A 16,653-nucleotide genomic window follows, 5' to 3' on the forward strand; every position below is an offset into this window, starting at 1 on the left:
TGTTTACCTGTTTTACAGGTACAAAGGACCATTGCTGGACGATGGCGCTTTGGATTTGGCTGTTAAGGGTGGAGCTACTTCACCTGAATACACTAAGCTTATTGCCTGGCTAGTGTCAGAATTGAGGTTATTCTGCAAATTGGAGGAGACTGTGCAAGCGACGAACAGTTAAGTTTGTTATTTTCAGACATTGTCAAAAGAATTTTGTTCATGTATTTATAATACTGCATGTTTGTGTGTAGTACAGTTTTTATTGTGTACTTAACCATTTACTTAAAACACAAAGACAGATGACACATTTTATTATTTATGTGTTTTAGCATCTCTTGAACAACTTTCATGGAAAGGCTTTTAAATTTTCAGCTGCAGCATTTCGCCTTTTGTTTCAGGCCATTTATGTTGTAGTGCTTGTATTGTTGGCTTATGTACGTTAGAAGTAGATAATGCATACCTCTCAGTTGTCCCTGATTTTTTTACCAAAATTTTAGCTCTCTCCCTCTTAATCTCTCCTAAAATTAGTGACCTTGGGGAAAAAGGTGGAGAATTATACTTGACAAGTTGCACTTATTTTAATTTAAAAAAAAAAAAAAAAAAAAAAAAAAAAAATATATATATATATTTATATAAATTCATATTCACTTGTTCTGTCAGTGTCTCAAGTTAATAGTACTAAGATTTTAAAAGGGTGCCCAACTCCCTGATTCTGTTGAGATTCGGCCCTGATTGGTTTAGAGCTATAGGATAATGCTGTAGTATATGTAAGGTGATCATAGACTAAACATAGATTTCATTCTCGTGCGGTATACGAGGGCATTATTCAGATTTTTATTTATTTTTTTAACAAAATCTTCCTCTTTTCAGGATATAATAGTATTTTTTTTTTTTTTTATCTTGCCTAAGTTAAGGATATTTTTTTAAGCTGGCATGTGAACTTGCCATGGGAGGGTTAGCTTGCAGTGGCATACCTTAATATGGTCCACCTTTCTTTCCTAAAAGTATGGCTTAATACACTGCTTTAGTGGACTGCCTATTGTTCATGATAGCAGCAGCCCTCAGGGCACTGCCATTTTGCTTTGGATTTCCGGATGTATCCAGATTATAGTGAGCTGACTCTTCTTGGCTATCTTTAGCCATTGTTTTCAGACTGATAGTGCTTCTAGGTATTGTTACTTGCTTCCTATGGAGACTACTTCAGTTGTGTTGACCTTAAAACTTTTGACTCTTAAGAGCTCCCATGAATTTTTGTGGATTTTTCTCAAGGTGGGAGTGAATTCCTGCTCTGTAAGCTACTGTATGTTTTCCACTGTGTAAGCATTTAGCAGTCTTATAGGATGTTATCCTTCCATGCAGTATTTGCTGCTATACTTTAATGACGTTTTACAGCTGTGAGTCAGCTCTTCAGTTATGGCATTGCTGTTATCTTTTCAGAACTGGGTTAATGTTTAGGAGCAAATTGTGCGTCTCTTGGCATCAGACTTGAGACCTGGTTTTAGAAGAATTGCAGTTCCATCTTACAGTGAGCCTTTTACATTTTACTGCTGGGGTGATTGTGATAATGGCATGAAATCATAATGTTTCAGAGTGGGTTCTGCAACTTCTTTAAGGTTGACTTTGTTACCTGGGCTTGGCGTCATTGTTATTTTCCCCCACTGTCTTAATTGAACTGTGTATGTTTCCACAGGAAGTTTGCTCTTGTTTCTGGAAGGTGTCCAAGTCTGGAGTCCGAGCTTGTTCTGACTTCATATGAACAGCTTGATTGGTTATCTTGGTCATATGTAGTCTTTTAATCCTTACCATCTACCTGTTCTTAGACCTTGGACCTTGTTGACCACCAGTACTATAATTTCCACTGTTGTCACAAAGCTCCCCAGTGGGATCCAAAAAAAAAAGTAATTTATTTTCCAGTATTTAGTGTTTGGCTGCTTTTTGTAACTTTTATTCATTTTGAGCGCTTTGTGGAAGTTGCTGCTTCCATAGTTTTGCACGAGTAGTGCACTTATTCTAAAGTGGACTGTTTTTACATTTGCTTATTTTCCTGGTGTACATAGTGTTGCTTGATTTTTCTCGTTGTAGTATGTCACAAGACGGGTATAGTTTTTTTTTTTTTTTTTTCTACTCTGCAGATACTCCTTTTGTGAGAATTTCCTATTTCATGGACCTTTTATTTGCTCACCACACTTTTTGGTTTGCCTTCTAGTATCTTCTGTCTTGTAAGAAGATGGTCATTGGGTGGCTGCTGGGAGGTGTTTGGTTGTTGCACGCTGTGATATGGGGTGGTTGTGTTGATGTTAGGATCACAGCCTTCTCTCAAAGGTGAACTGACACTTTGGCTGAAGTCTCTCTGCCTTGTGGTGGTACCTCAGGATTTGGACTACCATCTTTAATCCTTAGATCTGGCTTAGGACTGTGCTTTTTAAAGCTGTATCCAACTAGAACAAGCAAAGAATTGCATAAGACTTTGCTGCATATGCTTGAGCTGATACTTTTCATGGATATTTGATTAAAGTGACTACTTTAAATTACATAAGGCTGCATCCTTTCTCCAGGTGTTCATTTTGTTTACATTCTTTGGTAGGGAAGTTTTGGGTAGTTATGTAGCCTTGTGGTTTACATTCCTGTATAAGATGATTTCATTTGAATATTGGAACGGTTATCACCTTTGAACATGTCCTTGAGGCAGGAATCAAACTGCAGATTTTTCCATGCGTGTTGTCCACCTGGGACAATTTTTGCAGAAGTTCTCTGATATCCTCGTAGGAAGAAACTTGATGGGGAACAACTTAGTATTTGAGAGTTTCAGCTTAAGATAGTTGGTACCTATGAAGCTGGAACTACTTTTTAGACTTTTTTCCATCATGGTTTGAAGACCAGGATCTGAAATTGGAGTTACATCCTCTTTACCATTAGGAACTAAGACTGGTAGGGCTTTTTAAGCCAGGCAGATGAAACTTTACCATGCGATCAAGCCCCTATACTTTTATTCGGAGTACTGTGCTGAAAAGGATTATTTTCCAGATCTTATGAGCTGTTCAGAGTCAGCTCACCGGATTGGAATAGTGTGGGGCTAAACTACTAGCATGCTTCTTAATGATCCCCTGTATCAGATTTATAGCTCTCCAGCTTTCTTTGCGTGGTTGTGCTTAGTCTTCATATGAAAAGTCAGATGGCCATCTTATTGATCAGTACTGCAGTAGCCTTGGCTGTGTGTGTTATCCTGGAGAAATTTTGTTAGAGTATTAAACACAGCAAAAGCACTTTATTTCTGTGAACAAAAATTGACTTGAAGACTTGTAGATCTGTGGCAAGCTGAAAATGGTGACAGTAAGAACAAACCACCCCATTGGAGGTCCTCCTTCCAGACACACAAGGTTAAGCAAACAGCCTTTGCCACCAAAGCAAGCTAACAGTTTGTCTTAGCTGCAGGGGGGGGGGTGACTCTGTTGTGTCCATTTGTTGTACCTCAGGCTACTCCTCTTTTACCCCCTGATCCCTTTGGTGTAGCACTTACAGCCACTGTGGACCTAGGGTTAACCATGTATTGTGGGGCTGTTGGGGTCCCCTCAGCTGGCAAGGGAGACCCACTATTGCTGGTCCTGGAAGAAGGAGCAGGGAACGTTTCCCTGTTGTGTCAGAATACTGTGCCCACCCCTGGGGAAGCTGGTGCTGCCATTACTAACAGAAATATCCCTGTTATCCCAGTCAAAAAAGGGATGGAGAGCAGAAAACTATGTGGCTACTCCTCCTCAAATTTCCTTAGGCAAGAGTAGTTTACCGGGCCTGGCTCGGGATTTATTTCAGACTGTTGATCCTTCTTGTAAAGTAGTTTCTGGAAAAAGAAAGATGGATACCTTCTTTCCTTAAGAGATTCAAGATTCAGAATCTGAACAGGAAGAAGGGACAAAGGGCTCCATTTATGATTCTATTGCTAGAATGTGCTAGTGTCGTCAGTGTGAGAACACTGAGATTTCTTAGTCCCACAGAAGTAGAGTTGTTACAGAAATGTCCAGAACTTACATCCACTCCTCTTGTTCTGTCTGCTTTACAGAATGTGTGTTACTGTCTGCAGTTTTCCTGATAGTTGGCCAGCTTCCACGAAAAAGGCAGATAGGATGTATAAAGTTCTTAAGTATTTATACACTATTCACAAACCTGATCCAGCAGCTATAGCTTTAGTTGATCTCACTGGTCCTAAACTCTTGATTCCAGTCCTACTCTTACTGATAAGGATGGGAAAGTGATGAGTTTGGGGAAAGAGTGTATACTTCTGCAACTTTGATTTTTCAGAATTTTAAATTGTTAGGCTTGTATATTAAAGTTTGTTCTGACTAATTGTGAAAGCATGAGGAATATTTTATTGGCATTTTTTTCTTATGAGGAAATATTTGCTATAAATAATTTAGTTCTTCTCTTATGTGGGTCACTACTCATCGTTTACAGTGTTTGACTCCTGTTGATGCTTCTTTCAGGACTACGGCCACTGGCATTGTTTTGGGGAGGCTTGCATGGTTGCATTCTCAACCTCCCAGATGATATTAAAAATTAGAATGTTATGTAGTCAATCTCGCCTTCATTCTTACCTGTGGGTTCGGAGCCGAACCTCTGCCCCAACTCGGCCATACTCTAGCTCGAAGTCTTCAATTAACTCGTGGCTAAGAGGTATCCCATCGTGCAACAGGTCTATTCCCCAGATCTTGTTTGCCGCTCGTTAAGCTCAGACGTGGTCTCGCTTTTGGCTGTGGCGAAGTATATTGTTTATAAAATTTTTATAAACTTTTGACTTGTTGCTCAAAAAAGCTTTTTTCATAGCTCTGTGTGTGTGTTAGTGGTATTTTACCACCTGTATTTGTTTCTCTGGCTGTTTTTTTGTGCCCTTGTCTGGCTGTTTGGGTATCTCGTTCGTTTCCTTTCCCCACGGGCTAGGCCCGTTTAAGTTAGAGGACCTAGTCCTCCCCATTGTTTTCTGTGTGGTCTTTGGTTTGGTGCTCCATTCTGTTAGAGTTTAGTGTTGTGTCTGGCCAGTGGTGCTTTCCTGCCTTTGTTTCCCCGAGCTAAGCCCGTTTAGGTTAGAGGACCTAGTCCTCCCTGTTGTTTTCCCGCCGGTTTCTTGGCCGTTTGAGTTAGAGGCTGTTTCCTGTTAGTTGGGTCTAGTGCATGTACGTATTAATTTGTTCCTTTCAGCATGTCCAAGGATCCTAAGGAACACAGACCTTCGGGCTTTAAAAAGTGTGTTGAATGCAGCAGTAAAATGTCTTTAACTGATGGGCACTCTTGTGTGCTTGTACTGCTTGAGGGCTATTCACCTTCAAGAGTCCTGCTTGTTTTGTCATTCCTTTAGTCCCCGTGTGCTACAGGAGAGGAAAAACAAGCTCATCTTGAAAGGACTGCTTAAACACTCCCTCGAGGAAGACTTGGCTAAGTCTTCCAGTGCATTTTCCTCTCCAGTTAAAAAGGACAAAAAGACTTCCAAGAAGCGCTCTCCGGCTCTGTCTGTTTCTTCAGAGCCGCCAGAGAAAGTTGCTAGAACAGCTTCTCCTTCTTCGGTTCCATTGCCATTGGTGCCGAAATAAGGTAGTCTCTTGACTAAGTCTGTATCGGCTTCCAGCCTTTCGGAGCCGGTCATGGATATTTTGGTTTGGAGCCAGTCTCCAGTTTTTCTACCGGGTTCTCTTTCACGCAAGTCCCTTCTGTAGGCAGATTCAGATCTCCTTTATCTTTCAGGTCTTCCAGGACCCTTTCCGATGAGGATGTTGATATGGTGGTGAAGAAACTGCTTCAGTCATCTGTGTTGGCCAAAGTGATTTTGGCTCCGACCCAGTCGGCTCCGGAGCCTATGACCTCTTCATCCTTTGTTGTTCCTCCTCCGAGCCTTTCTCTGCCTTCGGAGCCAGAGTTGTCTGTTCCATCGGTTGACATTGGGTCGGTTCCAGTAGCCTCGCCTGGCCTCTCGGTTCCGATTTCCGCTTCGACCCTGTTGGCTCCTTCCACAGGGTCACGGGATCGAGGGACCACAGTTCTCCGGTCGGACCTGAGGGGGAGGGATCGGATCGATCTTCATTGGTTCCGAGCTTCCCTCCCAGTGCTTTGGCTTGAGTGAGCTTGGGCCTGATGTCTGCTTTGGACCTAATCTCCTCTGCTCCGAGGGCTACTACTGTTTCCCCTACAGTTAGTCGGCCTTCGGAGACTGGGGGGGTATCAGCCTCCGAGGTTATGAGGAGTCTGCTGGCCAGGTTGTCAGCTGCATCCTACGGCACCGATACTCTGCCCCCTCCAGCACCGGTGTCAGTTTCGGTTCACGCTCTATCCTTGGGCAGCGGAGACCCTAAGCCTCCGGATACCTCCATGAGTGGTCCCCAACTTTGACGTCTCCCCAGAGTTTTTGCCTGAGGAGCCCGCCAGAAAGAGATTGTGTAAGAGGAAACACCTCGACTCCCCAGATGAGTATCTCACGTCAGACACTGACCTCGAGGAGTCCGAGGGGTCCCCCAAGTCATCTTCTGAAGATATCTCTTTTTCAGATATCCTGGAGATCTTGAAGCAGAGAGGCGGCTGGCCCTCAAAATCCCCTTCTTATGAGGAGTCGGTGTTCCTGAAGGCTTTCGGGTCTCAACCCTCCACCTCTTGGGTTTTTCTCCCTTTTGATGAGCTATTAGACTTTGTCTGTCGAAAGGTGTGGGAAACTCCTGACACTGTGGAACCAGTCCCAAGGAGACCCAATAAGTTTTTGTCCACCCCCTCTGACAAGGAGTATCTAAAGGTGTTCCAGTAGATACCATGGTGGTGGCAGTGGCCACCAAGAAGGAACTTGCTTGAAACTTCATCTACCGTCCATCTGCCTAACAAGGAGTCCTGGGCTATGGATAGATATGAGAAGCGTGTGTTTACCTCAGTGGCCTTTACACTGCAGTCGCTGAACTACTTGATGCATTTTACGAGGCTCCAGAGAGATCTCCTAAAAGAGCTAGGAGATTCTCTACAGGGTAACATTTCTGTTGCCGTGGCAAAGAAGGTCAGTGCACAGATGTCCACCTTAAATTCCCTTACCCAACTCCTCCATGAGGCTGATCTCGTATGCAGCCGATGGATCGAGTAGGGCTGTGGGTTCCGGAGTCTCTCTTAGGAGACTCTCCTGGATGCTCCTGTGCAATTTCGCGGAGGCCTTCAAGTCTGCGTTCACCAGTGCCCCAGTTGATGATTCATCGTTGTTCGGAACCAAGGTGAAGGACACTCTCACTAGGTGCGAGCAGGAAGGAAAAAACTCTGTCTGCCGTGGGAGTCCGTTTTTCCATGCCTTATAGACCTTACCTCATGGGCCAGAAGGGTTGGAAGATATGGTTCAGGAAGTCGCAGAGGTTTTTTCAGGGCACACAGTGATTCCCCCTCTGGAGGCAGGGGAGGGGGTGGAAATTCAGGTAGACGCCGCCTAGAGACAGAGGAGGCCCACGTAACCAGGGGGACTGTGATTCCTTTCATGGTTCTCCCTACCAGTGCTCCTGAAGGGAGGCTGGACTGTGAGTCTCTGGAGCCGGTCGGGGGTCACATTTCTTTATACCCAGAAGCCTGGCAAGAAGTCAACCAAGACGAGTGGGTATTAAGATAATTTCCAGAGGTTATCATATCCCCTTCTCTTCTCCTCCCCCGCCATCCAAGAGAATCCCAGACGTTCCACCCAGTCACAGGGATTCTGCAACTTTAGAAATAAAAAAAGTTGCTTTCAAAGGGAGCCATCCAGCCTGTCCCCGCAGACCAAGTAGGATTAGGGACTTACTCCAGATTCTTTTTGGTGGCAGAACGAACAGGGGGCCTGAGACCCATCTTGGATCTCAGCCGATTGAACCTTCATGTACAAAAGTTCAAGTTCCGCATGGTCACGTTACAGTCAATACTCCCTCTGTTAGGGAAAGATGTGTGGATGTGCTCCATCGATCTCAAGGATGCTTACTACCATATCAAGATGGACAGGGCATTGAGAAGTCATTTATGCTTCCGGCTGGGAGCCATTCATTTTCATTTTCGCACTCTGCCCTTTGGTCTCACCACAGCCCCTAGGGTGTTCAAATGCATGGCAGTGGTAACTGCTCACTTGAGACATCAGGGATTCCAAGTGTTTCCCTACCTGGACGACTGGCTCCTTTCTGCCACCACCAGGCATCTACTGTTACAGACCAGGGACGCCACCATTACACTGTGCCAATGGTTAGGAATTACTCTAAATTGGAAAAAATATGCCTTGTTGCCCTTGCGGTGTGTCACTTTTATCGGTGCTGAACTAGATTTGGTGCTCATGAGGGCCTTCTTACCAGAAGAGAGAATTCAGGCTCTACAACTGCAGGTCTACGCCTTACTACCATTGAGGAAGGTCAGGGCAAAAGTGGTCCTCAAGTTATTAGGGACCATGGCTGCCATGATCATACTAGTTCCCCTTGCCAGACTACACATGAGGTTTCTTTAGTGGCTGCTTTTCGCCCAGTGGTCACTACAGCATCTCCCTCTCTCCCATTTTATTCTGATTATGGACACATGCACGCGGGATCTACGCTGGTGGCTTCAGGCCAGCAGTCTCAACGTGGGCAAGCCCTTTGTCCCATCTTCTCCAGTTGCCACATTGATCACGGATGCCTCCCAGATCGGGTGGGGGGGCATTATCTTGGCAGGACTGTCCAAGGCACGTGGCAGGATCACGAGACCAATTTGTATATCAATGTCTTGGAGATGAGAGCAGTGCTATTAGTGTTGCAAGCACTTCAGAGCTCTCTCCCGCTAGGGACAATTGCAATCCACTCAGACAACATGTCGGTAGTGTGGTACCTGAACAAACAGGGAGGTACCAAATCATACCCCCTTTGCAGAGAGGCACTTCGAGTTTGGCAGTGGGCGGTGTCTTCCCATCGCTTTCTAGTTGCAACGCATATACCAGGGAAGTCCAACATGATTGCCGACAGGCTGAGCAGAACTATCCTAATGCCTCACGAGTGGTCCCTGAACAATTATGTTGCGGAAGAGATATTCCACAGATGGGGTCAGCCTTGCTGCAATCTATTTGCCAGCCCCCTCAGTGCCAAATGCAGCAGCTACTTCACCCTTATCCCCCCGGAGGGGGAGACACCCCGGGACGCACTGGCTCACGATTGGCCCTCAGATCTTCTCTATGCCTTTCCGCCGTTACCTCTGATATCAAAGGTCATTCAGAAAGCACAGTCCTTTGGGGAACAAAATGATCCTCAATGCCCCACACTGGCCTCGTCAGATTTGGTTTCCCTTCCTTCAACCCTTTCTAATGGACAAGCCTTGGATTTCTGGACCCAGTTCCATATCTGCTGACTCATGTCAGGACAGTTCCATCCCTCCATCCAGACCCTCGGGTTGACAGCTTGGCTGCTCCAGTTCAGTCCTTAGTCAGGCTTCATGATTTTTCCCAGGACGTGGTCCATATTCTATCATCTTCCCACAAGCCTTCTATCAGAAAGATTTATTCCAGTAAATGGAAGACAATTTTCAATTTTGGCCCGTGAGAGACCTATATTGATCCTTATAACCACGCCTATTTCGGCAATATTGGAATTTCTTTCTCAACTGTTTAGTCAGGGTTCAGCTGCGGAAATCATTAAAGTGCAATTGGCAGCAATTTCTACCTTTCACGTTGCTAATGAGCCCAACCTTATGGCTCATAGGCTTTGTAGGGCTTTTATGAGAGGGACATTGTTACTCCGACCTCCAGTCTTTGATCCAGTTATGCCATGGGATCTCAGTTTTGTACTACAGAAGCTCACCTCAACTCCCTTTGAGCCAGCAGCTACGTGTGACCTTAAATTCTTGTCATGTAAGACAGTATTCTTGGTAGCCATAAATTCAGCTAGGCGGGTCTCTGAACTCCAGGCATTATCGATTAGACCACCTTATTTGGTGTTTCACAAAGATAGGGTCTCCTTAAGAACCAACCTTTCCTTTGTTCCAAAGGTTTCCTCTGTTGTCAATTTCAACCGATCCATTGAGTTGCCTGTGTTTTTTCCTGAATTCTCCAACAAGACAGAATTTAAGTTTCATCAGCTGGATTTTCACAGACAATTGCGTTTCCATTTACATAGGACAAAAGTTTTCAGGAAATCAGATCAAATGTTTGTCTCGTTTTCATACACTAGACTTGGGGTTCCGGTTTCTAAGGTAACCTTGTCTCGCTGGATCTCCGATTGCATCTCATTTATTTATGCTTCCAATGGCAAAGAATTACCCTTTAAAGTGAGGGCTCATTTTACACGTTCTGTGGCTACCTCAACTACGTTTCAGGCTAGGATGTCTATGGATGATAGTTGTGCTGCAGAAACATGGGCTTCGTCTCGTACCTTTATTAGTCACTACAAATTGGGTCTGGTCTCTAGAGGCAGATCTTCCTTTGGTTCCACGGTGCTCAAGAGTATTTTTCACTGAGCCACCTAAGATCAAGGTGCTAGGGACACTGTCCCACGGGTAAGAATGAAGGCAAGACTGGACTACATAACATCAAGAAGTTATGTACTCACCATAATGTCCAATGTAGTCCATCTCACCTTAAATTCTTACGAACCCTCCCTCCTTCCCCCTCCTGGAGGACCTGGAAGTATTGTCTCTAGGTATCAGTAGTCCTTTCTGTTGTGGTGGTTGTTCTTGTCAGTGTGTATGTGTGTGAACTTGCAGCATACAATATCTGGGGAATAAACCTGTTGCACGATGTGATAACTCTTAGCCACGAGCCAATTGAAGACTTCGATCTAGAGTATGGCCGAGTCGGAGCCGAGGTTCTGCTCAGAACCCACAGGAAAGAATGTAAGGCAAGATGGGCTACATACATCGAACGTTATGGTGAGTACATAACTTCTTGTTTTAAATTCCTCTTTGATTAGAGATTTAGTTTTTGACCCTTATACTGCAGATGTGATCAAAAAGTGTGATGAAAGGGTAAACTGATCCAGGGAATATCTTAAGATTTTTCAGCCCTCGTTTTGAAAAATTTCTAAGGGATTCTTTGTCTTCGTCCAATTTTGGCAAACAATAGTAAAAAGAAGCCTCAACAAAATACAGGTAAGCAGACATTTAAGAAGAAATGGCAAGGGGTTTCCAAAGGGGAAGCATTGAACATTCCAAAGCCAAGGGTAGTTCAAGTCTAAATGACTGTTCGAGACATTGTGACCCCCTCCCATCCTAGCCCCTTTCTTCTAGAAAGTCTGCCTATCTCTTTTTATCTGTGGTAGCAGATAAAGTGCAGTTTCAGACAAATGGGTTCTGAAGATCATTCATCAAAGCTACAGATGGCAGTGGGAGGGAATTCCTCATTGATGGGGGTTAATTCCTCATCCTCCAGACAAGACTTGAGTTCCACTTGTTCATAACATGCTGTCCCAAGGTGTAATGGAACCAGTTCCCCCTCCGTAGTGGGAAAGGAGTTTTATTCAAGGATGTTTTCAGTGCCAAAGAATGAAAATGATTGGAGGACCGGTTCTTGATCTTTTTCCTAAAACTGTTTGTGATAGTGCCCAAATTCAAACTGATGTCACTTCACAACCTGTTACCAGGAAACTTGAATGACTAGGAAGAGGGTAACACTGGATTTAAAATGCACTTTTTATTATGTTCCTATTCATCCAGACAACATGCCTCAGACACCTTCCTTACTTGTCTCAGCAGGGGAACCAGATTCTGCACCCTCAGCTCCCTACATTGAACCTTGCAGCTTGGCTAATCACTTAAATTCACCCTTAACATCCCTCAGCAAACCTGTGATGGATGTCATCTTGGAGGCGAGAAGACCTAGTACTAGAAAATCTTGTGCTGACAAATGGAAAAGATTCTGTGCTTGGAACCAGTCTCAAGGAATGAGCACAGCAGCGCCCAATCTACCTCAGATTTTACAATATTTAGCTGAGATGCTTCACAAGGGCCTCTCTTTTTTCTCTATTAAAGTCCATGCCTCAGCCATTTCAGCTCATTATAACACAGAACCCACCCCTCTTCACTCATCCACTGCTGAAGCAGTACCTCAGAGGGGGCCAAGAACTTGAGACAACCCAGGAGAGCTCCAACCCCTGCCTGGGACCTTAACTTAGTATTGGAGAAACTCACTCTGCCTCCTTTCGAGCCAGCTGCTACTGCAGACTTAAATTTTCTTTCTTGGAAAACAGCCTTCCTTCTGGCAATTACTTCAGCTAGGATATCTGAGTTACAGGCCCTTATGGCAGTGGAGCCTTTCATCATTTTTCATGTGGACAGGGTGTTGCTCAGGACCAATCCATCCTTCATGCCCAAGGTGGTATCCAATGTGGCTCTTAATCAGTCCATTCATTTGCCAGCTTTCTTTCCTAATCCACAGAACAAAGGGGAACGGATTTTGCATTCATTGGATGTGCTCAGACAGCTGAGATTTAACTTGGACATAACTAAAACTCGAAAAAAAATCTGAACAACTGCTGGTAGCATTTGCTGCAGGGGCAGAGGGAAAGGCTATTTCAAAACCATTTCTAAATGGATAATTCATTCTTTTACAAGCATCATGGAAAGCCTATCCCCCAGGGGATCGGATCTCATTCCACCAGGGCTGCATCTACTTCTACAGCCTTTCTCAGAAGTGTCCCTACCAGGGATATTCTAGAAGCTGCTACCTGGAGTTCAGTTCATACTTTCACCAAGCATTATTATTTACCAATTTTCTCTAAATCCAGAGCTGGCTTTGCCACTGCTGTCTTCCAGGGCCTTATAGCTGGTCCTAATACTGTATAAATCCATCCTCCCAACCATGGCTTTCGGAATCTACCCAAATGTAATAACTGCAACAGTGAAACACGAAGGACATAGTACAGTTGTGTACACTTGCCATAAATGTAGATGTTCGAGTGCATTCACTGTTGCAGTCCTGGTTTCCCTCCCTCCAGCCCCCTGTTTTTTCTCTGACTCTCCCTCTGCTTTCTGTTCCTATGCTTAAAAGCCTTTTTGGTTCATAGGTTGGTACTAGGCTATCAGCCCTAAGGCCTATGCAAGCCTAGCCATAACAATTCCCTGGAAATTTTTTCCCACAATATTTACTTCTCTTGGCCGCTGTCTAGCAGGGCGACTGACATGATCCCCGGGGTGAATTTCCTATCTCCCATCCAATCATCAAGGTTCATTTTGAAGAGGGCCAATGAGATGCTGTGCTTTACAGGTTTGTTGGCTGTTGGTGAAGCACCCACCAAGAGGAGAAAACGCTGAGAGAAGAAAGGAGCCACTTTTAAGTATTTTTCCTCTGTTTATTTGCTAAGTTTTTCTGCATAGCCACCTATTTTGAGCATTTTCTGGCTTGTTGAACTTGATTTCTGCATTAGTAACTGTATTTAGAGCACAACCTAGAGCTGTTTACTGAATTTCCTGTTTGCACTTATTTTTAAAATCGTTTTTTTCTCAAAACTTGCATTTTATCTGTCTTTGGCCTAGCACTCTTGTGTGGGGTCATTTACTGCACGGTTATAACTTGTTGATACTTGTGAACCTCTGCTATCTCTGAAAAAACAAAAAAAAATCTTGCTTTTTTTTCCCACTTTTCTGAGATTTAAAAAAGTTCAGTTACAGGCTTGCTGTTCTTGAACTGTTTGTAAGTTTCTGTGAGGCCATTTTTTGCTTGGGCTAAAGGGAGGTCTCTCTGTTGATCAGTGGCAGTGAAAAACATTGAGCAGCCCGCCTGCCCCTGTGGGAGTGGTTGCTGACTTGGAACTGTAGTTTTATTGGCCATTTTGGGTCAATTCCAAAACTCCTTCATCTTCCTCTCTTAAAACCCTCTTTTGCACAGTTTTGCTCGTTTTTGTGCATAGCGCAACAGCGGGCAGTGCCGCCTAATTGGGTTTAAACTATTCCTGGCTCCACAAAGTCTGCTCTTCACTTTTTCCCTTAGAACTGCTCTATCTCTCAATTTAAACACCATATTCTCATTCTAAGGCCCTTCACTGGTCCAATTAAGTAATCCTACAAATTAGCGCTATTAAACCATAAGCACTACTTGCTCTTATACTCTCTACGATTACCCTGTCCTCTATTGGTCCGTCTTAAATTCAGTTTCCCTATATTACTCTAGCATGTCCAAAGGTCAGTCAATGGTTTCCTCTCCAGTCCAGCTGGTGAATCAGGGAATTTTGAGGCAATGTTACAACTGTCTCATGTACACGGACAACCCTCTCCTCCTCCAAACAGGTTCAAATATATGTGAGAGATGCAACTATTTAGCCAAACTGGAGGCTGAGCTCTCATCTCAAAACTGGTGTAACCAGTCAGGAGGAGAAGGTAACCTCACACAACACAATTCCAGTATCACATAGTCCCACCACATCAGCGAACCAAACACATAAATACACAAAAACATACTCGGAGGCTCTAAATAAAAATCTACCTAAGCAACAGAGACCTCCAAAGCAGACATCCAAACAAACGCTACCTCAAAACAAAACACACACAACACATAACCCACAAAGTCAGTGTGCCAAGCAGCCACAGCCTTTAAGGCTGAATAACACACCTGATACTCTTGTAATAGGTGACTCTATTGTCTGTCGTCCCGCTCACCAGGCTGAATAAAGAGAAGGTCACGGTGAGCTGCCTGTCGGGTGCTAGGATCCGCCACATAACGCAAGCACTCAGGTCACTCCAAAGCAAATACAAATATGACTCAGTCATTGTACATGCTGGTGTGAATGACCTGAGACGTACCTCCCTGGACTACATGAAAAGAGACATAGAGGAGCTCTCTGATCATGTAGCCCAGGCTGGTATGACCCTGACCTTGAGCAGCATCTTACCCTCACCTAGAATGATGCCACAGTACAAAGACAAAATGATCGATTTTAACAATTGGCTAAAATTTTGGTGTCATTCAAAGGGGATCCAGTGTCTGTCAGCCTGGGATGACATGCTCGACAAGCCACATTGCTTCGCTAGGGACGGCTTGCACCTGTCACCACTGGGCTTTCGGATATTGGCAAAGGCTCTTGCCACCCCCATAGTGCCTTTTTAGGCAAGGCTCAAAAGTCAAACCCACCCCCATAGACAGCACAAGGAACAAGAAACTAAGGGTAATGCTGCTAAACACCAGACGTCTTAACCTCAAGATGTACGCACTCGAAGCTCTCCTCAGTATGGAGAACATCGATATCTGTGCAGCGACAGAAACCTGGTTCAAGGCTCCAGAGAACACCCCAGCACTACCAGGCTATACCTCATATCATGCTTTTCGGCCCCAAAACCCGGACCGAACCACAAAAGGAGGGGGAGTTTCCATATTTATCAAGGATATCCACACCTCCAGGTTAGTGGCATTGCACAAAGTATCGGAGACCATCCATGTGCAACTAACAGTGGGCAAGACTGCTTTTCAGTTTATAGCATCCTACAGACCACCCTCTCAGTCAGGAATCCCACTCGGCTTTCCTGAAAACATTGGAGAACATGAAGATCTCTCCGAACACCATTATATTGGGTAACTTAACTACCCAAACATTGACTGGGAGCACTACTCAAGCCCCAGCACCTTAGCCCAAAGTTTCCTGGAAATTATAAACTCAAATGCTATGGAACAACTAGTCACCACTCCCATAAGAGGGGACAACATACTAGACCTGATCATTACCAACATGGGGACTCTATGCTCCACACCAGAAGTATATCCCTCATTGGTAAGATCAGACCATAAATTAATTTCACTGGATGTCCACATCCCAACCCCACCCCCCAGCCCAGAAAACCACAGTGAAAAACTTCTCAAAAGCGAACTTCTCACTTCTCAAAACCGAAGTGGAATCCTTCAAGGCCCCAGGGCCAGTGGAAACTATGGCCCAAACTGCAGAATCCTATATAAACGCATTCTACGGACATCTCCAGGAATGCATGGATCATGCTATCCCAAACAAAACCAAGACCCAATCATCCAAAGGCAGGCATCCAGTCTGGTGGACCCCTGCCATAAATAAACTGTACAACAGAAGGAGGAAGCTACTACATGACAGAGCAAAATCCCTAATAGGGAAGGCATCTCTGATCAGTACTAGCAAACAATTACGATCCCTCATAAAATCCTCCAAGGCCAGCTTTGAGAGAAATTGCACAGGACACCAAAGACAATCATAAGGCTTTTTTCAGTTATGTTAGAAACCTGGGATGCAACTCCCAGACTTGTTCTGAGTTGATTCTAAACGACAAAAAATACACTGAACCCACAGACATCGCCAATATCCTGGCAGACCGGTTCAGTGCAAACTCCCCCCCCTCCCCCCCCAAAAGAGCAAGTATCTATCCCGGCAGAGGGCTGCCTCCCAAACATCTCTGATGCTCAGGCGTAGGCTGCCCTCTCCAAAGCAAAAAACACTGCTTCCATGGGACCAGATGGCATCCCAGGTTGCGTCCTACATGAGCTCCAAGAGGAACTAATCCCTCAAATAAAACAGCTATACAATCTCAGCCTCACTACAGGATACGTGCCCACAGAATGGCGTACAGCAACAGTGGTCCCACTCCACAAAGGTGGAGCCTCTACGGACCCTGGAAACTATCGCCCCATAAGCTTGACTAGCTTAGTCTGCAAGGCTATGGAGAGGATCATCATGGACCTCATAAACAAAGACATTGGGGACCTACAGACACTAGATCTACCCAGTTCGGCTTTGTCAAGGG

The 16,653-nt window shown here is 44.6% G+C and overlaps 1 protein-coding gene across 1 annotated transcript in view; it reads left to right on the plus strand.

Annotated features, from left to right (window-relative positions):
* Positions 1-18: 18 nt before the first annotated feature.
* LOC122791266 (protein FAM98A-like) overlaps positions 19-16,653 on the plus strand; it is a gene marked incomplete at its 5' end in the record, with an annotated part of 841,249 nt that continues 824,614 nt past the window's right edge. Inside the window, 1 exon segment of the mRNA XM_044058940.1 lies at positions 19-167. Within this exon segment, the coding sequence (XP_043914875.1) occupies positions 19-167 (149 nt within the window).

The sequence above is a fragment of the Protopterus annectens genome, chromosome 1.part2 (genome assembly GCF_019279795.1).
Source record: "Protopterus annectens isolate FY-2018-M chromosome 1.part2, PAN1.0, whole genome shotgun sequence".
NCBI classification, from domain to species: Eukaryota; Metazoa; Chordata; order Ceratodontiformes; family Protopteridae; genus Protopterus; species Protopterus annectens.